Below are 25,438 nucleotides of genomic sequence, written 5' to 3' on the forward strand. Positions count from 1 at the left end.
ATTACATCACTCAATCAAAAAAAGACTGTAGAAACTTACGTCCTTCATTGTACAAATACGCAATTCCTAGTTTCACAGCAGCTTCAAAGTTTCCTTTCTCCGCAGCCCTAGATATGGTCGAGGATGAGAAAATTCATTTCAAATGTGGAATTAAGGACATCGAACAGGAACTAGCATGCTTTGGATATCACAATTTAGGCATTACCATGAAAACAGAGCTTTGAAAAAAACCTATATTTAAAAAATATATTCAAGGTGAAACTCAAAAAAATTGAATATTGTGCAAAAGTTATAATTTTGATGATTTGAGCTTATGAAAACCCCAAATTCAAAATCTCAGAAAATTAAAATACTACATGAAATCAATAAAGGATATTAAAGACAGAAATGTCGGCCCTCTGAAAAGTATAATCATGCATATGTATATAGTTACATATATACTAAATATATTAGTTTCACCTTTTAAAGGAGAACTCCGGTCAATTTTAACATTTTTTTTGTACATTTGGAGTGCTGTCAATACAGAGAACAACGACAAAAATCGGTGTTGCCTACACCGTGTTATCCTGGTTTTAAAATTTGCACCCTGTTGACTTCAATGGGGCAAGTTTTAAACCTGCTTTTAGCCTCTTGGCTCTTAACATCCTTGATGTGTCATTACAAGTGCACAGGTCATGTGAGTGATTCCTTCTGAGTGAACACGGGTGAATCTGACGGCAGTAGATATGAAAGAAATATATAAAAAATGATGTTTATTCAGCCAGCGCACATACCTGTATTTACATCCTGTTTTCGGTCGAAGTCCACAGTAATCGATTGTCGAGTTCATGCGCATAGGTTTAGTACCTATGATCACGCGCGTGAACTCGACAATCGACTACTGTGGACTTCGACCGAAAACAGGATTTTTGTCGTTGTTCTCTGTACTGACAGCACTCCAAATGTACAAAAAAATGAGCTCAATGTTAAAATTGACCAGAGTTCTCCTTTAATTTGAATTACTGAAATACATGAACTTTTGCACGATATTCAAATTTTCCGAGTTTCACCTGTATGTTCAGGCATGAAATTATTCAAATTCCATCATTTCTACCGTGAATGTATCTACCTATAACATGTCCTTAAATAGTCCACAAACTGATCTGAATGAATTGTAAAGGGTTAGCTCACCCAAATATGAAAGTCCTATCATCAATTACTCACCCTTATGTCATTTAGTTTACAATATGTGAGCGCTTTATGCATGTTGTGCGCTGATCAAAGCTTATATGTGAATAAAAGCCTAAATTAAGTCGGTTCATCATATAAAGCGATCGTGCCTCTTCTGAAGACTTGGATTAAACCGCTCGATTCACATGGATTTATTTTACGATCTCTTCATGGACGTTTTGAAGCTTCAGTCTTTATATGGAAAGGCAGAAATCTCTCAGATTTCATTGAAAACATCTTCATTCGTGCTTCGAAGATGTACGAAAGTCTTACGGGTTTTGATCGACTTAGGAATGAGTAAAAGATGAGAATCATGAATTTCCAGACTCTTTAAAATACTTAACCACAAACAACTGTAAAATATGGTTTATAGTATGGTAAATATGGCAAACGTTGTTGTATATCATACCTCTCAAAGAGCCAAACGGTGTTGAGGGCCGGCCAGCGGTCTTTGAAGCTCACTCGTGCCCAAACGCTTGAGTTACTATCAATAATGTCACGGAGATGAGAGTGAACCTGCGGGATCACATGACATTCAACATCACAAATGCACTTTTAGTTAATGGGGAATTTCTGAGGCTTTAAGTAAGGCGTCCATCTTGACGAACCGCTCTGACGGAGAGGAGATCCTCAGCGGAGAGGCGTTGGAGGACGTACAGGAGCAGCTCCTCAGGAAGAGACAGCAGCGTGACGGCAGACGCACGCTTTCGGACACGCTTCCGGACGGGGAGAGAGAAACATTTGGCACATCGACAGTGGAGCACTACAAACGGAGAATGAAGAAAATCACGATTAACCAACAACACTGAATCACATTTTGAATTTAATTGCAGGCAATCAGTGTGCGGCCAGGAACTTCTTGAAATTGCAGTGCGTCACTGTTATTCTGGCCTATACTAGTCGATTAACTGGCCGTTTTGAGATTATTAATATCAATAACTGGGTTTGTTTGGACCATTAAAGGGTTAGTTCACGTAAAAATGAAAATTACCCCATGATTTACTCACCCTCAAGCCATCCTAGGTGTATATGACATTCTTCTTTCAGACAAACACAATATGAGTTAGATTAAAAAATATCCCGGCTCTTCCAAGCTTATAATGGGAGTGAATAGTAACTGAGATTTTGAGGCCCAAAAAGCGCATCCATCCATCCATCATAAAATGAAGGCCGTCTGAAGCGTAGAGATTGAGTAAATGATGGGATAATTTTCATTTTGGGTGAACTAATTATTCATTAGGCCTAAATATACCTACAGTTTGGTCAAATAATAGTGCACATATTCTGTTCTTAAATGTTTTAGTTTATTAACAGTCTATAACAAATATTCATACAGGTAGGTGCTACATCTTATTGTATGGCATTAAACTGTATTTAATAAAGAATATCTGCATTATATTGGAAACTGACCATTAAATATGAATAAACAAAAACCCTTATTGGTTGAGCACTGTAAAAAGTACTTTAGTGGTAACATTACTAGTATGGTATAAAGACAGTAAAAGTGTGGTACTTTCAAATAACGTTACACTGTGGTGCCAATATTAATATATTCATACCATGGTATATACTTGTTACACCAAGGTACTTCAAGGAAAAACAAATTCAAAATTGCGTTATTGGCATGACTGTAAATACAATATCACGGTACTACCACAGTACAAGCCCATTAAAACATGGTATTACCATGGTATTTGTGTATACGAAGATGTTGCATTGCGAAAATATCGGTTACCAGAAGAGGCTATTTACGGTTTAAACTAATTTAAAAGCTTAAAAGATACATTAACACAACTATAAAACACAAACTGTAACTAATAACGGATAGTTTTGTTAGTTTGCAATGGCAGTTTTGACATGCTCACAACCAGTAGCCAGTTTTCCCTCCTTATTCATAAACCAGTTATGGGACAGAGGACAACTGACCTATCTTTAGGAGATATTACCTCAGAGTATGTATAAAGGACAATTCAATAACACAGTTATGGATATGGGAAGAATATTTATATTGAAGTAATGAAAGTTTACTTCAATTATATAAGTTACAGGTTAACGGGTCAGTACGTCTCAACTTTGTAAGCATTAAAACATATATATTCAGCTCTGATTATGATGTAATCGAAAGATAAATGTTCATCAATGTTGATGAAATATGAACATAGGCATTTACAACTGAAAAATGTATTATTCGATAAGAATAAAGTAGTTAACGTTACTTACCGCCCGCTTTCATTTCAAGGAAGGATTGGAGAATTCAGTTTGCAGCGATAATGCTTCACAGTGATCCGCAATTAATACTTAAATCTGTGAGTATTAGACCTTAAATTAATATAATCAGTTTTACTGATTAACCTACTTAATTCCTGTTAACTAATAGTGTTGGACTGTTTAAAACACAACTTTCCTCTGACCCAACCATGCAACTTCCACTAAACCCCTCCCCCCGATCGCTTAGCCACGCCTGCGCGGACAGTTTAAACATCAACTCTGGACGCTCACTGGCCAGAAGACGGATACGCCCATCACGGTCGCTGCTGCGTTTTGATTGGCTTTCGCGTAAACCTCGAAGCGCCATTGGTCCGTTTTTCTGAACGGATAAAAGGCGTCGATGTATTGGCTGAAAAGATGCTATTTCGAATTACGCGCTTGCAGTGCTGTGGAACAGGAGTGGTTAAGGGGGGTTCGCTTCGCTCGGAGAATTCTGGGAGATGTAGTATATCATTGTATAAAATTAGCGAAATCAGTCAGAAGAAATGTGTATTTTTTCATATATTAAATCAAATTAATTTTTAAGACTTACGTCCAAAACAACCCTCAAAACGAGCCTGTAATGCAATAAACTAAACACACTTTCAGCTAAAGCATACTAGATAGAACTTGCCTCATATGCTTAAAAAAAAAAAAAAAAAAAACTGTCACAATTATGAAATAATAATATACTAGGCTTCATGTATTAAATAATACATTGTACTATTAAGGATAGTATGATCACTGTATAAAATCAGTAAATGCAAGATATGTAAAGCACTATTTCCGGGTTACTAAAGTAAGTATAAAGACTTTAAGTATATCAATTTAGTATACCAAAAGTACAATCGCATATTTATATTAAGTAGCCTACATAACTATGTAAATACATGTATTTGTAGTAGCCTACACTTAGCACAAAACAAATGTATTTCAAATAAATGTTGGTATATTTATTTTTCACTGGGGTCTTTTTATGAAAACAAACCAAATAAATAAATGTAGAAGAGCTATTAATTAGAGTTTAATTATGTGAGAAGGACAGGCATAAAACTAATTGCTATTGATTGTTTGGGTCAATGGTCGATACAGTTCAGCAGTCGTTTTACAAACATACAGACAGCAAAATGCTGAGACCTAATAATCAGAATGAAATATTGTGGATTTCACAAATAAGACCTTTGACACAATGTCTTTCAGTACAGGAAAGTTAAATCATTCTCACATGTTTATCAGTGTCTGGATGGCTCTGAACGCAGGTTTCAACCACACACTCTTAAAAATAAAGGTTCTTTATTTGCATTAATGATTCCTTTGCATTGCACAAAAGGTTCTTTATAGTGGAAAAGGGTTCTTTAGATTTTTTAAATGATGTTCGTTTCACTGAAAGATTCTTTAGGGAACTTAAAATGGTTCTTCTATGGCATCGCAGCAAAAAAAAAAAAAAAAAAACTTTATTTTTAAGAGTGCATTGAGACTTTGTCATGAATGAGGGTTGTGTGTTCATGGTAACCGTCACAAAGCGCTGACGATTAGCTTTCATCAAGCCTGTCACATCTGACAGAGTGATTATTAGTGGCTTTCAGCATAGACAAAGAGAACAGGAGGAAAACGCCACACATATAATGGAATGACTATTCATTTGAGTCACAATTCATGTCATTTTTGTTTGGTTATACATGATGCGTTCCTCAATATTAACTGTTTATCAATAGGCTTGTGCATATATTGCATTATTTTAAAAGTGTAGCAAAAAGCTATTGATACCAATTAACTGCATGCATGATTTAAGTGTCTATTCAAGCCATAAAAGCTTTGCATCTTGTTAAAGAAAGCATCTTGTACACATTTGAGCCAGTAATCTAATCAAGTGACAGTGTGAAGAGCAAGAGGTGCTTTAGTCGGTCATTGAGAATTAGATTATTGGCAGCAACAAGTAATGAATATAAACAACTAACTGAGTTATAGGCACATATAAAGCTTGCTTAGATGCTAGTGCGTACTTTTTGTGATATGATATTCATCCGTTTATTGTTTTTCTCTCGTTGAAAGATGTTTTTTTTTTTACTTCACATAAACCTTAATGAAGGTCTGAAGGTTTTTGAACTGGCACAGAGATAACAGCCTCCACTCATGGCGTAAATTACGCTTATACAAAGGAACAGAATTCTGCTTTCCAAATGACCAGCATTAAATGGGAGTGTGTGCACCTGTTGAAGAATGAAAGGGTCCAAATGAGGGCTGTATTGACCATGGACGTGTTTCCAAGGCAACCTGAAACAACATTATAGATGGAAATCCAGGTGTAGCGGATCGTGTCTCTCAGAGGATCTGGAAGATTCCAGTTGATTGTTTGTGATTGTCTCGTGAGCTCAGTGGGAGATATGTAAAATAAACGTGAGATATAGCAGCACGCTTAAAATTCGGCATAGGGTTCATACACAGAAAGCCTACTGAACTTTGTAACTATTAAAAAAATAAGTATCCTTGTGTCTAAGTATTTCTGTGTTAAACAGACTTTCAGAAATATGTTCAGGTCAAGATCAGGCACTTGAACTTTAGTAAATATAACTCTGATTATTTACACAATTTTGAGAAAATGAACAGAATGGGAATAAATCAGTGAGGGGCTGCTTACATGAGGACGTCAACTTGAAAATAATTGATAATCAGATTTAATACATATAAAACACATCTGTTTTGCTATGCATTTAATGAATGAGCACTGTGCCAATGCTCGTCCGACTGTTTGTACTGTACTGTATTTTATTTTTATTTTTCTAAACTGTTTTAATTATTCTTATTTCTTTTTATTATTTTAATTTCTTCTATGTAAAGCACTTTGAATTGCCATTGTGTATGAAATGTGCTATATAAATAAACTTGCCTTGCCTTGCCTTGCCTAATACATGTCAAACAGATTTGAATGTTTTAAAGTCGGCATGAAATGGAAGTTGTGATGTCTTTTCCTTTCCTGTGATGTTTAAAGCTGCAGTCCGCAGTTTTTCCTCTTTGTCGCCATCTCTGTTCGAAATCTGCAATTGCAGTTATTCGCCAAATTATCAACTTTACGTGCGTTGTGCCTCGGCATGGCACAGCACGGATGAATCCAATGTTTTGAGGAGAATGTGCGGCTGTCCATCACCGCGCCGGTGTGAACACTGTCATTCGCAATCACAGATTCTACTTTTTGGAAGTATGACCAACATAAGAATTTTCACCGGAAATTGTCGTCTGAAGAAGTAACATCCACTTTTGTTCTGACCAACTAAGGGGAAAAAAGCATTGCAGTAAATCGCGCTTATTAAATCTAATGATCGCTTATCATATCACGTCAAACCGTGCAAATTATACTTTGTTCTCAAATTGTTAATGTTAACAACATCAGCATTGCGTGACTAGGCCTACATTTAATGCCCTTCTAATATTTATCCTTGTTTTCGCATGGGCCCGGTTGCAGTCTTTCGCGTTTTACAACGGGTGAATCTCCAGTTGTCACTGGTGATTGTCGTTTGAACCTTTCTGGATCCGCCATCAAATCGATAAGTTTAACTATATCAAGTGCTGTGAGAAAAGGCTATAAATCTCCACCTCCAACATCCTCACACACAACATAGCCTACTAGCCGAGACACCTTCTTTATGTGTACAGATGTGACGTAATGACAAAGACATGCTCGAATGTCCCGCGGAAATCCACCAGTACCACTGGAATTAAAAACATTATTACAAGCTTACCGTTTTGAATCGAGCTAAGGCAAGCAGATAGTTTTGAACACTGGCTGGTTACGTACTTGCTCAAAAATTTATTTTGGATAATTTTTAACCCATAAAAGCTACGGACTGCAGCTTTAAGTAAAATATTCTCGAACAAATGTAGGCCGGGGCTTGATTTTGTCAATGTGGATTTGATTGGATGGTTGTGGTTTGCTATTGGTGGATCCCTTGTGAGTGACAGGTTGCTCCGCCCTCGCACCAGTAAACACATCATCAGAGAAGAGAAGATGCAAGAGGGAGGGAAAGTTATTTTGATTAAGATTACGAGGGCACATGAAAAGATGTGCACGGGAAAAAAAAAACATTTAAACTGCAATAAAGGAGTGATTCCATAGAAATTCCAATCTAACAGCACAAAACCTAACAGAATTAATCAAATCTGTCTCACTGAACTTCGAACTGTCGATTTCCCTCCAAAATTATTATTACGATCCAATGAATTCCCAATGGAAAAAAAATCTAGTCTCGCCCTACATTTTTTTCTTGTTGGAGAAGCTGTTATGTGTCACAATTGCGATTCGCATGCATTTCCATCAGTTTGTCTACCAGTTCTAACCCTTTTAAAGATATAAATGCTGTATTTCCATTGCATTGCATCAGCATGTTCATGAGAGACTTTGTGTTTATTTACTCATCAGCTCTCTCGATTAATGGTGCCAAATTCTCTTTCTAATTGCATATTTTAGTAATCATGGATACAGCTGGTTATTTTAAACTCACTGAACCCTATTAGTCCAAATATTTGTCTTGGTGAAACAGGAAAACGGATCATCCTTATTTATTTTGACATTCCTGCCGTGCAGTTCTCCCTGTGTGAGCTGAATCTGAGGATAATTGAAGGACCCCAAGCAGGCAATTTTCCAGGAAACTCTCACTGCTTAATTGGTGGATAAATGCAGTGGAACATCTGGTAGAGTTCACCCTGCCATCTGATGCAACAGTCAATTTAGCACCTCCATTTACCCTACTCAAGTTTTCCTCACAGGGATAATTCACCCCCCTCTCGGGAAAAGGCTGTTTGATGGCACAAAATGGGACGTCTAAAAGCCACGCAAGGACTTCTTTGAAAGATTATATCAAACTGCAGTTTGCCTCTGTGCATTGTGCGTTCTGGGACAGAGATGTTAAGTGTGAGACAGTTTTAGCAGCTTTAGCATAATCATTAATGAAAATTATCACATGCACATCCCCTCTTCAGCTTTGGAAAGATGATTATGGACTGTTTGCTATATTAAGTAGGATATGGTGTATTTTTAGTTGTGCTTGTGAAAAAAAAAATCCCACTGACTGACATTTAAGAAGGGACCAGAGCTATATCTAGAGTAGAGAGTACTTTTTTCCATTTTTCCCAAGATTTGTGTGATGCATATATAAAATAAAATAAATCTAAATAAAAGTTTTGGGTGCATAATATACTTAATAATAGTATACACTTAAAGAAGAATACACTGCAAACCGAACGCAGGCTCTTTTGACTTTAGTCAGTGAGCAACAACCTAACTTCCCAAAAACACCAACACCATAGCAAAAAAACATCCTAACAGCATATAGCAACCATCTAGAAACACCCTAGCAACACCTTGACAAGCAGAAAAACGCCCTAGCATAGATTAGACACAACCTAGAAACCACATATCAATGCCCTTGAAACCACCCAGAAAACCCAAGCAACCAAACAAAACCTCCTTACAGCATAAAAAACATCTGGAAACACCCTAGCAACACCCTGGCAAGCAGCCAGACACCCTAGTGATGTCCTAGCAACCACCCAAAATATAGAAACAGCATAGAAACAGCAAAAAACACCATAGCAACACCCTGGCAAGCAGCCAAACACCCTAGTGATACCCTAGCAACCACCCAGAATATAGAAACAACAAATCCACACAGCAATGCCCTGGCAACCACTCAGAAAACCAAAGCAACAACAAAAAACACCCTAGCAACACCCTAATGATGCCCTAGCCACCAGCTATAATATAGAAACAGCATTAGAAATAGCAAAACCACATAGCAATGCCCTGGCAACCACCCAGAAAACCATAGCAAAACAAAACAAAACAAAAAAACACCCTGGCTAGCCGCTAAACACCCTATGATGCCCTAGCCACCACAGACACGCATTGAAACAACATAGCATAGCAATGCCCTGTGCAACCACACAGAAAACCCTCACAATAACAAAAAACACCCTAGTAACACCCTGGCTAGCAGAAAAACACACTAATGATGCCCTAGCGACCACCCAAAATATAGACAACATAGACACAACATAGAAACAATCACTGCCTGGCAACCACCCAGAAAACACTAGCAACCAAACAAAACCTCTTTACAGTATATCAACCATCTAGAAACACCCTGGCAAGCAGCCAAACACCCTAGTGATGCCCTAGCAACCACCCAGAACATAGAAACAACAAAACCACATAGTAATGCCCTGGCAACCACCAAGAAAACACTAGAAACAAAAAAAAACACCCTAACAGCATAGTAACCACATAGAAACACCCTGGCAAGCAGCCAAACACCCTAGTGATGCCCTAGCAACCACCCGGAATATAGAAACAGGATAGAAACAACCTAGAAACCACATAGCAATGCCCTGGAAGCCACCCAGAAAACCATGGCAACTAAACAAAATATCCTAGCATTATAGCAACCACATAGTAACACCCTAGATACTGCATATCATCGCCCTGGTAACCACCCACAACAAACTATCATGGTAGCGGCTCACATTTTCATTTACAGAAAATTAAAAAAATTAAGTTATTTACATTCTTTGGCCAATAAAAACAGTATATTGGCCAGTAAAATAAAACACCAGTTTTTTCATCCTTGTATTTTACTGCCACTTGGAGAAAAAGAAGCGTGAGGGAATACTCTAAAAACATTTTTTTTTGACAAATAAAACGGAAAGCAAAAAGCTTTGCCTTTTATCACTACTCAATTAACAACTTAAAGTTCAACGAAATGTGACCTATTTTTAAAGCCACCCACTTTTCTCAGCACTCAGAGAGGAAGCAGGCGTGCTGAAGTTGCGCTGAATCCGTGTGCATGTGAAAAGGCAGGAAAGGGAGCTGGTGTAATTGATCGGAGAGTTCAGTGGAGCGGGAGAGGTCACCGCCGGCCGGCTCTAAAGTCAAGACTGGGTGGAACGGGGAGGAAAAGCTTCACTGCCAGGATTCCTGTAATCTACCCTGACCATCACACGCCCAGAGTCGCCTCCTGTGGCCTTTTCCCCTTTTCCCTAAATCAACCTGTTTCCTGCTCAAACATTCACACGCTAACTAGAGTTTAGAGTCTCTGGTGGAAGGGCATGGACGTTTCACACGGCACGCTCGGCTTGTGGGAAATTACCTGTGGTTAGGTAGTGCCTGAGCACATTTGAGAAGTGGAAAGCGAGGACATGGAAAGAAAGTGCTCGGGTTGTTAATGGATTTCTCATACGGAAGAAGTGCAGAGTAAGAACAGCACTATATTGATCCTGAACAAAAGCTGTTTGTCTCGCTGACTATCCTATTCGCTTATTTCACGCTTATCGCACTTTTGGAATTTCCCCAAAAGAATACGAGGCTGAGATTGGAGAAGTGAGCGCAAAAATCAACTAGTTAAGCATAATAACCAGCAATTACACATTGTTGTGTACAAAATATGTGACGAGGAATAACTCAAATGCGTGGGCCAAAAGGATTGGATTTCAATTCACATTTATTTAGCACTTTTCACAATACACAATCGTTTCAAAGCAGCTTTACAGAAAAGGCATGCTTCTACATTTCAGTTTAGAGTAATCTGTTAGCAGATGTGACTGTGTACAAGTTATGTCCATATGTCCAGTACTAAGATGATGCAAATCATGCTGTTAGCTAACATCGTGTATTCATTTAGGCAGAAACAATGATCTCATTAAAGCTATTACAAGTTGTGATCATAATGATTACAATATATAGAAAATTTGGCAGTTGTGTATGTTGATTCAGAGTTGGCATCATCTGTTGCCGTCATTATCAGGAAGGCTATTCCAGAGTTTAGGAGCCAAATGAGAAAACACTCTCCCTTCCTTTAGTGGACTTTAGTGGATACTACCAGAAGCCCCGAGTTTTGTGATCTTAAAGAGCGTGATGGATTGTAAGGCGATAGAAGATCAGTTAAATACACAGGAGCTAAACCATTTAGGGCCTTATAGGTCAGCAGCAATACTTTGTAATTAATACAGAACTTAATAGGTAGCCAGTGTAGAGATGATAAAATTGGTGCTATATGATCATATTTTCTTGACCTAGTAAGAACTCTGCCTTTTGGACTAATGGTATCTTGTTTATTTGAGGATGCAGGACATCCAGCTAGTAATGCATTACAGTAATCTAGTCTAGAGGTCATGAATGCATGAACTAGCTTTTCTGCATCGGATACAGAGAGCATGTGTTTTTGTAACAGAAATGTGATTTTTGACAAGTTGCTGTCTAATATAACTCCCAGGTCTTTTACGGTAGAGGATGAAGTAACAGTACAGTTTTGGTCCACCTCAGTCTTATCTGAATAAAATAGAAGAAAATGACCGGTCATCCAATATTTTATATCTTTAACACACTCTGTAAACTTGAATAATTTAGAGATTTCATCTGATCATGATGAACTACATAACTGAGTATCATTAGCATAACAGTAGAAACTTATTCCATGTTTTCTTATAATATTACCAAGTGGCAGCATATATATTGAAAATAGCAGAGGGCCTAACACAGATCCTTGTGGCACTCCATAATATACTGATGTTAACTTGGATACTTCCCCGTTTAAATAGACAAAATGGTAACAGTCTGATAGGTATGATCTAAAACACTTTAATGCCTGTCCCTGAATACCAGTCTAATTTTGTAGTCGATCTATGAGTATTTTTGATCTGTAGTGGTTTTAGCGAGACAAACTGTCTTTCCACGTGATTCTAAAGACATCTAAATGAGTTTTCCATTTTGACTCTAGATTACGAGTTTCTGAGTAATACTGTTGAACCATGGCACAGTACTTTTCTCTCTAACCTTTTTTTAATATAAAGGGTACAATTTCTAATGTACTAGAGAACATAGTGCCCATTCAGCCAGGCATTTCATCAAGTTCATTTTTATAATCAAGTTCATAATTAAAAAAATATATAATGTAATATATTTACTGTAAAGTTTCTGCAAAGTTCCTATATGAGATTTTCCATCTCAATACACATGCAACACATTCACCGCATTATGCTTCCAGTAGGTGGAGTCTCTTGACTGAAGCCCTTCAGCTGACTTGAGGGACTATTCGGTACATGCTTTCGGATTTACAAATTGAGATTGTTTTTCCATTGGCCATGGCTGTGACGTCCAAATCAATTATCTCTGATTTAACACTTCTTGTCTGAGATGCCTGCAGAAGCCCAGCAAGATTTCTGTCTGTTGATTGGTGCTAAACTCGACAGCAGTGCGTTTAGGTTGGTCAGACATCTTCATATGGAAAAAAGATGTCAGCTACAATAATGTAAGCTTGTAAAAGCATCAAAAGCGTCAGTATTATTTCCTCATGAAAAGCGGACGCCAACAGCCAAACAAAAACAAATGTCAAAGCTCAAATTTCATTAAGATTTTTCAAATGCATGAGCGCACATGCAGAGAGAGAGAGAGAGAGAGAGAGAGAGAGAGAGAGAGAGAGAGAGAGAGAGAGAGAGAGAGAGAGAGAGAGAGAGAGAGAGAGAGAGAGAGAGAGCGAGCGAGAGAGCAGGCAGCCTTTAAAGAGAAAATCCCAGTGACTCACACACTTTCTGTTCGTCTCTCTGAAGATATTTATAGATCTGCCCGCAGGGACCATGGTTCCATATACATTTACTAGAATCAAAAGCCAGAGGGTGAAGCTATAAAAATTTGTTCACAAAAACATCCCTCAGGGTTGAACAACCAGGCATGTTGAATTTCATTTTTCTTCTTCAACTACTTTAAATCTGTAACTTAAGCTAGTTAAGTTACTAACTAAAGTTAGTTACACTACTAGATAGATAGATAGATAGATAGATAGATAGATAGATAGATAGATAGATAGATAGATAGATAGATAGATAGATAGATAGATAGATAGATAGATAGATAGATAGATAGATAGATAGATAGATAGATAGATAGATAGATAGAACATTTTAATAATCTAAAGAACCTTTTTAAAGATCCTTTTGTGGGATATAAAGATTCCATGGATGTTTAAGGTTCTTCATGGAACCATCGATTCCAATAAAGAACCTTTATTTTTAAGAGTGTACTACTTTTACTTTTAGTTACATGACACCACAGGTAACGACAGAGTAAAATGACACGGTGATAAACTATTTCACATAACAGTTCTTTAATAGAATTTTTCAAAAGTCTTTTTTAATATGAATATAAATGTAAAAATATAAATAACTAATATTTACATCACATAGTTTGACACAGAATACAGATTTTGGCATTTGTTGCCTCCAGCTTAAGAGAAAAAGCATTCTGGAGAATGCAAGGGTGGCGAAAACACGCTCTCAGAACTAGAGAGGTAGATTTACTCTTTCTCATTCCAAAAATATGAAACAGTAGAACAGTTATTCATTCACGACTCACTCATTCACAACAACTTTGCCACTTTCAACATGAAACAAGAGCAAGTTTGAAGAACAAAACCGCATGGACAGGGTTGTGTTTCTCGTAAGCCTTAGTAGATCGTAGAACAATTGCCACCAATGGTCTCTACGATCAACTGAACGCTCAATGCTGTTGAGAAACGCAGCCTAGGTTAGTACATTGGGGGTACAGATGTGGATTTAAGTACAACAGAAGACTGTAAGGTGATAAACGAAGCTAAGTATATATACTTAATATATGGTCCCAATATGTTTGATTGTGCATTCCACACATAGCCGTGACATTCTGCTCACGTCTCTTCCATGAAATTGCACAACTCTGTAAATGTGTTCACCCTCTATAAACCTCCCTCCTCTCCAGCTCTTTTAAAAGGGCCGAAGAAAATCTGAAAACTGGAGGAAATCATGCGAACAACCACTTCCAGATATGCATGGAAACGATCACATAGGAAGGCCGAAAATCTGTATTATTAAAAAAAAAAGAACATTTTACGTTTGAGTATATTTTCAGATATCAAAACACAAACTGCACAGCTCTTGTTTCAGCGCTTTTGCAAAATGATGTTTTAAAGATGATCAGATATTTTTCCTGAAAAACAAAGCAAAAAAAGATATTGAATTTCTTTCTTTATGGGGGGGGGGGGGGGGGATCTTGATTTGATCATGTAAACAGCTATCTTGGATTACTGGCTTTCCATGATACAATCAGACGCTCCATTAGGGTCAGTCACAGATATCATCTCATCTGGTCTTTTTCCCACTTAAACACCAACTTCATCCCTGATTTAGCCTGATTCTAGCCTGCTTTTTCCCGTGCTGCAGTTAAGAGCATTGTGAACAGTGTTTAAAATGCGGTCGGAAACTCCATTCGCTGCTTTTAGCACGCTGTAGAAAAACACAAGAAGGCAATATATTTTTGTAAAGGGACAAAAACCACATTATGGTGTGAAGCTAGTAAAAATGCTAAAGGAGGCAAAGGCAGCTTTAAAGCACGTACATCGGTCAACAAAAAGGCACTGTGTTTATCCCTAGCCATGTGGTCAGACGTCACTGTTAAAAATCAATCCCATCTGGACGTGCCCCAAGTGCAACCGCTGAGTTGCATGCCATGCGCACACATTCAGTCCAAAAACGTATGTTTCTAGTTAGGCTACAATAAGCTTAGAGCCTCAAACTTACGTCTATTTAAATCGCAAACGAGATCTCGTTCATATCTCAAAATGTCTTTAGCGATGAGATTAAACGGAGGGCAAATGGAGAAAAAGACCCAGTAATATCAAGCGTTTTCTCAACAATGTCTCAAACTGTGCTCAGAGCTCCCAATATTAACACAAATCGTTTTCATGCAAGAACAAGTTAGTTCAGATATCCAGTTTAATTTTATAGCTCTAAACTCCTACTGTATGTGAACAATTGTCTCAATTTGTGTCTATTTTTATTTCTCTAAAGCTTTTATTTCTCCAAGGTTGATACTTAAACACGACTGAGGAATTCATTAAATCTCCTGAGCTACGAAAGAGTGATCAATCTTCCTCTGGGCTCAAACAAGTCCGAGCTTGTGCTAATAGCCAAATGCTTCAAAAACTGCCTTTTTCCAAGCACTCAAGGTTGTTAATCCTCTCTCTTTCTCGATTTCTTTTCTTTCTCTTATGCACAAGCATTCTCAAATCCACTCCTCAACATGGTCAAAACATCTCAATCGATGCGCTTTCTGTGAAAAGAAAAGGGTATTAACCTCTGAATTGGTATGGATTTCTGTCCGTCTCCAAATGTTATTCTTCACACAGAGTTTTCCCATGATTTATAGGACTTTTGAAGGCTAAATTCTTTCCAAAAAGGAAAATTCTATACTCACTCTCATGTGGTTCCAAATCGGTATGACTTTCCATCAGCTGTGGATCATAAAAGAAGATATTTTGAGAAATGTGTTTTGTTCTTACAAAAAAAGTGTTGTTTTGGACCCCACTGAGTTTCAAAATATCTTCTTTTGTCTTCCACAGAAAGAAAAAAAAGTATGTCATACAGGTTTGGAAGGACATGAGGGTGTTTGAATCATGAAAGAATATTCATTTTTAATTCATTATCTGTTACCCACAATGTGCCAGATGATCAAGGCAGAGTAAATAAGCGGTATTCCCATTGTGAAAACGGATGTAAGCTCCAGCCTTTGTGGGCTCTGACCAGGTCAGGGTGACGACATATTTATGCGTGTTGTTTTTGGGAGTGAGGAGAACATGATAAAATAGCTGAGTTTGAGTTTTAAAGCTGGCACTGGAAGAGGAAAAGAGAGACCGAGGGGTGAAACAGAGCTAAGGTACTGTACCATGCTAAGTCCTAACGCTTGCTCAAGGCACTGGAACAATAACAAAAACTTTAAACACACTTTTCGTGTACCCTTGTGGCATCTTTTTTCCCCCCCCTAATAATACTGCACATCTGTCTGACAGGAAATTAATTTTCTATTCAGGCTATCTCAAAACAAAAGGGCCTTAGGCTTGCTTGCCTTTCTCTGAACCGTGTCGTTATAAAATTCCTCTGCGGTTGTTTTTCCGAATACCGACTATATGAGGTCCATGAAGAGTCCTGAACTTGCCAGATAGAATCACACACACACACATACACATACACAATCCAATGCAAAATTCCTTCAACACATTGTACACTGTGTAAAAATCCCAATAAATCAATCTCGGATCTTTATGTCCTTAATATCAATTGCTGCACCCTTGTCCTAAATCATTAGCGGCTACGATTGACAGAGGGCTGACAGCGAAAGAGGCCGAGCAGGTGTCTTGTCTCTCTAGTAGTCCATCCTGCACACATATTCCACACACACACACACACACACAGAGACGGACGGACGCATTCTCGACCTCTCCGGTCCGCGTTCTCTTCCTATCCTGATCCGCAGCTGCCGGTTCTAGCCAGCAGACGCAGGTTCAAGTTCCACTCCGTGAAAAAGCTTACGCATTGCTACGGTGTCACTGGACGGGCGAATGACGTGCGACGGTGACGGAGGTGAACTCCTCTTTCGACGCGGTGTCCGGTTGCCGCCGCTGGCCCACTTCTCCGCTCGTCACAGGAATGCAGGAGACTGACAGCGGCGTTGACGGCAGCAGTGGCTCCAGGAATGGCTCGCAGTTAGTGTTAAGTGTCCTGTGTGTGTGTGTGTGTGTGCATGCAGGGATGTGCGTCCTCTTTCAGGGTTGTTTTGATACCAGACACCTGCTGAGCAACGGTAAACTGTATGCGTGACTCCGGTGAACCTTCATGCCTCCGGCCTTTTCCACGGGATACTCTGAGAGGGCCTGTCCTCGGCCACCTGAGCGGACAAGAATCTTGTTAAAAATAAAAATAAAGGTCTATTTTCCCCGTCACTGTTTTCAGATGCTCTCACAGGGGGCACTGTTCAGAGCTGAAAGAACCTCCTTCCTTCTTTTTCCTGCGCTTCTTCTTATGGGCCGTCCAGCAAGCGGTCGCCATCAGCACCAGGATCAGCCCCGCGATCAGCAGGAACACGGACACCACCTTGGTCTGCGGGAGATCGTTATACGTGTACGTCACCCCGGTCCCGGCAACTCCAATCACCAACGAGATGATCCCGAAGGGAAAGATGCAGCGGTACCAGGACTTCTCCATCCCTCCCGTGGCTTGCGAGAGCCTCTCTAGGGATGAAAGGACCTCGGGGACTTTGGGTCCTCCTTCTTGTGACTGTCCCTCCAGGGTTGGGGCTGTTGTTGTCTGCGGCTGGCAGGTGAAGTGCCCAGGGGTGCATCCCATCTTAAAGCCAGGATGCAGGAAACACAACAACAAGGATGCGCTCAAGAGAGGAAACGCAATTTATGGATGTGAAGATCCTCTCACAACGTCTGTGTGTTTGTCAGTGGCACGGTGCTCTGCCTCTCGAGCCCCGCAGCAGCACATTGAACACACGCGCAGACAGAATGAGCACTGCTATATATGAGGCCAGAAGGAGGGGCGGAGTCAAGCGGCAGCCCGGAGAATCTGATTGGCTGCAGCTGCACTCTGACGTAAAATGCCATAGTATGAGACTGGGCAGCGGAGAGCAAACAGGAAGGAGGAGGGGGAGGAGGGGTGGAGTTAACCATTCCAGCACCGTTCACTAAAATCCACCCACTCCTTCTCCATTCTCTTGCTGCGACTTGCTTGTAAGAGAACGAGTGCATGGAGGGGATGACAGTGTAATTGGATGCGAATGGAACAATTTAAGTGCTCATTTAATAAGGAGACTGTTTTACACATAAAGTGCAGCCTGACAGCATGGCAAAACGCACGCCGGCTAATATCTGATGGATTCAGAGACTCGGTTCACGCACGTTCTGCTGCGCACCCACGCACTTTTGGCCTCCCACGCCGCACTAACACAAAACACTGCCAAATGCTTGATGGGGGGGCTCTGAACGGATGTCCATTTTTAATCCTACCGAGTCTATTCCCTGTCACGGATTGTGCACTGGAGGAGGAATCAATTTGAGCGAGGGAGTGGGAGAGATCGTATGCGCCCATGGCAATGCCAGTGCAATTTATCAACCAGTCTCGTCTCTCACGTGAATTAATTTTGACCATGAACAGGGAGGCAATGCTGACAGACAATGAGGTGTGAAGATTCGTGCTTTGTGCTTTTCAACGACAACAATGGGAGACCCGCACCAGTCACACACCTCTTTTTGGGTAATTTGCATTGGTAAAAAAAAATACAAATCAATCTGCTTTTTATATGTCCCTAATACCACATCCTAACCAGAACATTTCCAAGGGGGATTAATTTGTCGGTCCACACTAAAAGCAGAGATTCAGCACATCATGGTTCAAACAGCTAATCAGAAATTACTTAAGCAGGATTTTGGATTCACTGTGAGTGCCAATACGCGACTCCACATAAATCAAAACCAACTGAAAATATTCTAGTTATCAAATTATCATGGAAATGCATCACTTATTTCTTTTATCTCATTGTGCCTGGTTAGTTTTCCTGTCACTCAAACTGACAAGCTTGATACTGTTTGAGCTCCAGTAACCGGGGTGCGCAAAATTCTGAATTGGCTCCCTTTTATCAAATGAGTTGGGTTTTGAACCGAATTGGATACAACACACAAGAAGTAACTCTGGAGTTTGTGGAGTTCAAACTGGAATGACAGGAAGAGGAATTTACTAAATTCTAGGAAATTAAGGGTTCTTCCACCCTGGTCGACAAATGTTAATTATTTCTTTCTTTCTTTCTGTCTGTCTATCTATATCTATTTGTCTGTCTATCTCTCTCTCTGTTTATCTATATCTATCTGTCTATCTATCTATCTGTCTGTCTATCTCTCTCTCTGTTTATCTATATCTATCTGTCTATCTGTCTGTCTGTCTGTCTGTCTATCTATCTATCTATCTATCTATCTATCTATCTGTCTGTCTGTCTGTCTATCTCTCTCTCTGTTTATCTATATCTATCTCTCTATCTATCTGTCTGTCTGTCTCTCTGTTTATCTATATTTTGAATTCCAATTCTGCATTCTGTTTGCTATTCCTTTCATTCAAATTCAGGAATTTATTCTGAAATTAGAAGGCAACCCTGACAGGAACGAGCAATAGCACACAACGTATATATTACCACATATTCCCACATGCTGTGCATTGTGTCTAAAAACACCCACCTTATTGATCAAATGACATTTAAAGGATCAATCTCTGATCACCATGTCTGTTTTACTCAGACATGACTGACGCCGTCCACTGCAAAACCCCTTCCTTATGGCATCAACTGAGGACAACAAATCCTGAAAAGCCCCAAATGACCACTTATCAAATACACTCGAGATGAGTTCACTAAATAAGGAATGGATCCAAGCCTCTCTTCTATACACAACCAAATATTATGTCTAATAAGACTCTGACATTCGTAATAAGTGGTTCCCGCTCGGTTTATCCCACTGAGTGAGGTGAAATCGAAGGAGGAGCATAAACACAGAGTTAACTGATGTCTGGTGACTCAGCCCCACGCCAGCACGGACATACTGAGGGAGAAAACAAGACGTAGGAGAGAAAGAGAGAGACGGGGTGGGAAAGATGGATAATATAGAGAGGGGGTGGCGAATGAGTTAGACCGCCGAAGGATCGCATTAAATAATGCTTTGCTCCTCTTAGATTGTGGCAAGCTGTTCATTTACTGCTATGATAATATTGTTGGTTTATGTTGTAAGATGTAAATGTACGACATACAATCATTTCAGCTCATCAATAAGTTGTTAAAATGAAGGGGAAACACATTTACAGTAATATACTCACTGTTTTTTTACGTCACATCTTAGGACAGTCGTAATCGAGTCAGTGCCAGTGTCAGATATTGAGGACTCGTGCAAAACCATAAGTTCCTCCACCTAAAAGTACAATTCAGAAACTTTAAAGCTCAATTAACAAACTTACATCATGAATAATTAATGCAGGTTCACTAAAATGCAACCTAACCTCCCATTTAGTTGTTTGCTAGCTAAGCGTATGTACTGTTAATGTCTTTGTTAATCAACAGTATGCAATCTATACATATTGATATTGTATTCCTGCAATAGCATCTTCTACAGGAGATTTGTCTCAAGATGCACACAAGATCCATTGAAGAGACATAAAAGGCACAAAAGCCTTTTGTGCCAAAGTGACAATTTAACGATGACAAATTGAATGTGTGCCAAAGTGACAATGAAATTTGAAGATTTATCTATTTATTTGAAGATAAATGCTACTTCACAGCTCCTTTCACACTAGTACTGCTTTTCCAGGAAGGCTTGATGATATTCCTAGGAAGCTAGAGATGAATGTTATTACTGGACTTACAGCGTATAGTTTCTGTAAACCTGAGAATTCGTGCTCCGACATTTCAATGATCCTAAATAGCTCACTCACACACACAGAACCTTCTCCCTCCTGACATCACTATTTCTTCTGTTCATTATTATTCCTTCCTTTCTCAAAGCATTGTACAATGAGGAAGACCCCCGGGGCAAGCGCTGAATGAAGACTCGTGTGAACGAGTAAGCAGCTGGATAAACTGCAGGGAGAAAAAAAGATTTTATTGACATGGTTTGTGCAAGAAATGAGCCCTTTAAAGCTGTTGGAAAGGCAAATGTAACGCAGGCCGAATGTTTTAAAGTCAAGAGCAGATAAGACCTTCACACTGCAATATGCCATATGGGTTCAAGAGCTGAATCTGATGCATTTGTAATACTTTTGGCAAATATGCTTCAAATAATATTCCTCGCAGAAGGCAGCCATGCTGTCAAATGGGAACACATTCTGTCATTGTGTATTCGTCCACATGACGTTTCAAATCTGCATGATTTTCTTCTGAGGAACACAAAAGATATCTGGATGAATGTCTACGCTGATCTTTTCCATTCAACAAAATCATGAAGCAAAAAAAGCACACCAATAAAAGTCCATAGTAATGGACAGAAGTATTTAAAGTATTTTAAGTGTTGAACTATTTCGTACAATAATTGTAATTGTAAGTCACATCTAAATGAACCACTACTTTCACTACTTTTTAGAAAAGACATGTGGCAACATCATTGGTCTTCACTTATTTCATGAGCAATCGTCAGTGACGTCATTCAGGGGGGAAAAAGCAGGAGGTTCTCCGCCTGCCTGACATTTCCTTTTGTGTTTCATGGAAGATGGTGAGTAAATGTTGACAGTTTGAGTGAATTTAAAGGTAAAGTTCACCAAAAATGTTTAACTCTGTCACCATTTACTCACCCTCAAGTTGTTCCAAGCCTTTATGAATTTCTTTCTTCTGCTGAACACAAAAGAAGATATTTCTATGAAGAAATGTGTCAGTAACCAAACAGCTGATGGACCCCATTGACTTCCATAGTTTTTTTTCATCTGATGGAAGTCAATTGTTTGGTTACCAACATTCTTCAAAATATCTTCTTTTGTCTTCAGCAGAAGAAAGAAAGAAACTCTACTTTTTTCAGCTACAACATTTTTCTTTTTTATTTAGATTACCTTGATATACTAAAATAACTAAAACTGAAAATATTTTTTTTTACAAAAACAATAGATATATACATTTTTTGAAAACTAATAAAAAATAACAAAAACTAATTCAAAATTGTAACAAAAATAAACCAGTATCTCAGTGATACAAAAATAACACTGGCTATAATGAAGCGATGACTACCAATTGGTGATTGGCTCTTATTTTGAAGGCGGGACTTCCTTTACTAGAGATGCCATATTGCACATTGTAGTTTCTCCTAATTTAAAGTAAAACCAGTGCACCGTCTTATATACAATCTTTAGGTGCGTCCCAATTTGCATACTTTGTTTTAAAAATAGTGAGTAGTGTGTACACACTGAAAATGAAAATGGGTGTGCCATGTTGGATAAAAAAATAACCTTATAAAGTTCATACTCTAGAGTAGACGGAAGAGTACATAGTAAGTGCATAGAGTATAATGTGTCATTTGGGACACAACTTTTGATTGGACTCATTGATTCCTATATCGTTTCATGTTAGCACCAAAACAAGGCATAAAACACATCTTGCCTACAATATTTGGTAAATTAAAAACGTTTGCAACCATCTTGGATTTATGTTCACAGAGATGCATTCTGGGATTGGTTTCTCTGTGAAGGATACATGAAAGCTGAGGCGCCGTATTAAAGTCGGTATGAAACGGAGGATGTGATAATCTTCTCTTCCCTATTGAGGCGTATATCTGAGTGAAACGGCCTCTCGAACAAGAACAAATGTAGGGCGGGGCTTGGTTTTGTCGAAGGGAACTGATTGGATGGTTATGGTTTGCTATTGGTTGATCTCATGTGAGTGACAGTTTCCCCCGCCCTTACGCCAGTTAAACACATCATCAGAGAAAAGAAGAGATGTCGCCGCAAGAGAGAGGGAAAGGTATGAGGGCACGGATAAAAGAAGAGACAAGGTGTCATGATGGCTTTAAAAGTGTCGTCACAAAGTGAACGTGTCCTGGTTGAACTCATCTGTTGTTTTTCTCCTTTTTTGTCTTTTTTTTCCCCACGATGGAAGTATCAGTCCCTTGAACGCGTTCCCGTGTGAGTCAGTGACATCAGCGTGGAGTGGGCGTGGGCTGGAGGAGGACGCCCACCCGTGAACCCAGCGCCACCTGTCTCCCAGTCTGGAACAGCTTGAGCCTCCTGTCTGTGGGCCACCGTCCCCCAACGGGCCCCATGGAACCTCTCAAACACTCATTTTCACACGCTCAGCATGAATCTGACATAAATAAACCTATTATTTAGCACTCTAAAAATGAGGTTTAGGACTGTTTGCTGTGCATAAATGAATATCCCAAGCATGAATACTTACCGCAGGCGATCCTCGTGGTGAGTTGCACGTATCATGACCGGAACGAGGCATGTTCGATTTATTAATCCTATGATCTATTGATCGTCTCAGTAGGTTGGCTGCGGTGCCCGAGGCAGCTTTGTGCTCCTCAGGCTGTGTGAAAACCATGTGGGACTCTAAAAGTGAGATGAAATCAATGAGAAGTGTACCTTCTTTGTTCTCCACTTCTGGTGACTAAGAGGTTTGAACAGTGAGAGATTAACTAACAATCATCCCAATCAATTACACAAACCACTGGCATGTTTTGACATTTAATCAACTTACCGGGTGGAAAAGTACTCGCCGTGACTAATGCACTGCATCTCTTCTGGCACAATTTCATAAAAATATTGATATTCTTCTGGAGAACTATGCTGCGTCCCAATTCGCATAATATCCATTCTATGTATTATTCTTAGTAGTCTTAGTAGTTGCCTCCCAAATGACTCACTATTCACTGTAAAAAAAAAAAAAAAAAAGTAGCTGCCTTAAAAAAGTACAATCAAGTTGGATGTTTAAGTCATTTCACCTTCATCTTGTTTATCTTATAAAAAAAGTTGCAAATTAAAGTTTGATGAGTTAAAGTAATGTAAAAACATATGTTGTCATAATAAAAAAAAAATTTGTATGCTTTGCACTATACTTATGCACTATGTACTCAACCGTGTAGTGTATGAATTTTATAAGGTTATTTTGTCATTCACTGTCGGAGTCTGATGCCCCTCCCCTCTAACATTACACACTTTGTTTTTTCCGTTAATTAAGTGCGTCATCCGTGTATTTAAAGTGTACTTTTTTTTATTTTTTCAGTGTGAACACACTACTCACACTATTTATACTACAAAACATCATAGAATAGTGCATAAGTAGGTGAATTGGGGCGCAACTAGTGCGTCCCAAATCTTAGTATGTTGAAATGTGTATTCCAAAAGATAACGTATATGGATGGTCTACTTTTTCCGGTTAGAATCCGTGCAACTGTAATGGCTAATATTGCCCACAACCCATTGCCCATTGGACGAGGATTTGATTAGAACTACAAGCACGAATAAAAAGTGTTAAAAACTACGGACGTGTGAGTCCGACGGTTGAGAGGTTTAGATAAAGGGGTTTGAGTGATTAATTATCAGTATCTAACCTGACGGAAATATATTTATCCAAGGTTATCTACATTATATTTCATCTGCAGCAGCAGCATTGTGAGCTTTTGTAAAGATACGTTTAGTCATTACCTTTTAAATGCATCAGGTAACACTTTACAATAAGGTTCATTATTTAACATTAGTTAATGTATTAACTAACATAACAATGAGCAATTGTTCTACATGACCATATTCTACATCCCTTAATCCAGCCAACAGCCTTACTAACTATTAATAAGCAGTGATTAGGTGTTTATTGAGGCAAAAGTTGTTGTTAGTTAGTTAATAGTGAGAACTGGACCCTAATCTAAAGTATGACCACATACTACAATAAAAATACAAAACAATAAAATAAAGAAAATACATGGAATCTGATTCATACAGACATCTATATGTGGTTTGAGCTCACATTAACATCAGTCTTTTTTTCTTGTCATTTTGAGGCTTAATGTGATTCTGAGGTAATTCACAAAGAGCGGGAGTGGCATTCATTATGTTCTGAATCGTGAAATCAAATATGATCTTTAGGACTGACAAGATTTCAAACATAATTGTCAAATATACTATTACTAATTACTATAACAACTACTAATTGGAAAACGTACTTGACTAGTGGACCTTTAAAGGAATATACCTGGTACAATAGAGGTTAAGCTCAACGGACACATCTACAATAACATTTACTCTTACAATGGACATCTATGTGTAAGATCTGATTGTCTTAAAAATGTCTATATCTGCTTCGAAGTCACATTATACAGATTTTTAGAAACATGTTTAAGTAGGTTTTTTTTTGTCATTTAGGACATAACATGATTCTAATGTTATACAATTAGAGCAGTAGTGGCATTCATTACATTCTGAATGGTGAATGAGTAAATCATTTCTGACACATCATATAACAGCACCGCTGTGAGACGTCACGACGGACATGAACATAAGCAAAATTTGGGGTTTTTGCTCTCGTCTTTCCACAATAACAGCCACTCTCATAGTCACTATGGCAACTGGTGTAGATACAGATATATTGACCGCACTGTCTGAAGCAACACAGGCACTT

General features: G+C 38.8%; 2 protein-coding genes and 1 long non-coding RNA gene across 5 annotated transcripts in view; all 3 read right to left on the reverse strand.

Moving 5' to 3' along the window:
* Nucleotides 1-21,669, reverse strand: part of ccnf (cyclin F) — a 39,987-nt gene extending 18,318 nt beyond the window's left edge. Inside the window, exons 1-6 of one of the 3 annotated variants that reach the window (XM_084388303.1) lie at nt 20,783-21,669; nt 20,167-20,258; nt 13,026-13,096; nt 1,818-1,972; nt 1,619-1,725; nt 40-107 (exon numbers count right to left, since the gene is read on the reverse strand). In XM_084388303.1, coding sequence (XP_084244429.1) covers nt 40-107; nt 1,619-1,725; nt 1,818-1,972; nt 13,026-13,096; nt 20,167-20,258; nt 20,783-20,806 — 517 coding nt within the window. In that variant the 5' untranslated portion in view covers nt 20,807-21,669. Of the gene's footprint in view, nt 1-39; nt 108-1,618; nt 1,726-1,817; nt 1,973-3,429; nt 3,659-13,025; nt 13,097-20,166; nt 20,259-20,778 lie in introns of those variants that run through there. The other 2 variants (XM_084388305.1, XM_084388304.1) reach the window with 2 other exon arrangements.
* LOC311278113 overlaps nt 1-25,438 on the reverse strand; it is a 415,099-nt gene that overhangs the window by 164,471 nt on the left and 225,190 nt on the right. The gene's annotated exons all lie outside the window — the stretch shown is intronic.
* LOC311278075 (transmembrane protein 100) lies at nt 14,509-20,049 on the reverse strand. The gene has a single exon (XM_084388656.1). The coding sequence runs from the start codon at nt 17,650-17,652 to the stop codon at nt 17,266-17,268; it is 387 nt and encodes a 128-aa protein (XP_084244782.1). The 5' UTR covers nt 17,653-20,049; the 3' UTR covers nt 14,509-17,265.

This window comes from Rutilus rutilus (assembly GCF_951802725.1).
Source record: "Rutilus rutilus genome assembly, chromosome: 1".
Lineage (NCBI taxonomy): Eukaryota > Metazoa > Chordata > Actinopteri > Cypriniformes > Leuciscidae > Rutilus > Rutilus rutilus.

What these genes read in the sequence shown, in the direction of transcription:
- LOC311278075 (XM_084388656.1), bottom strand. Translation starts at nt 17,652, where the DNA reads ATGGGATGCACCCCTGGGCACTTCACCTGCCAGCCGCAGACAACAACA.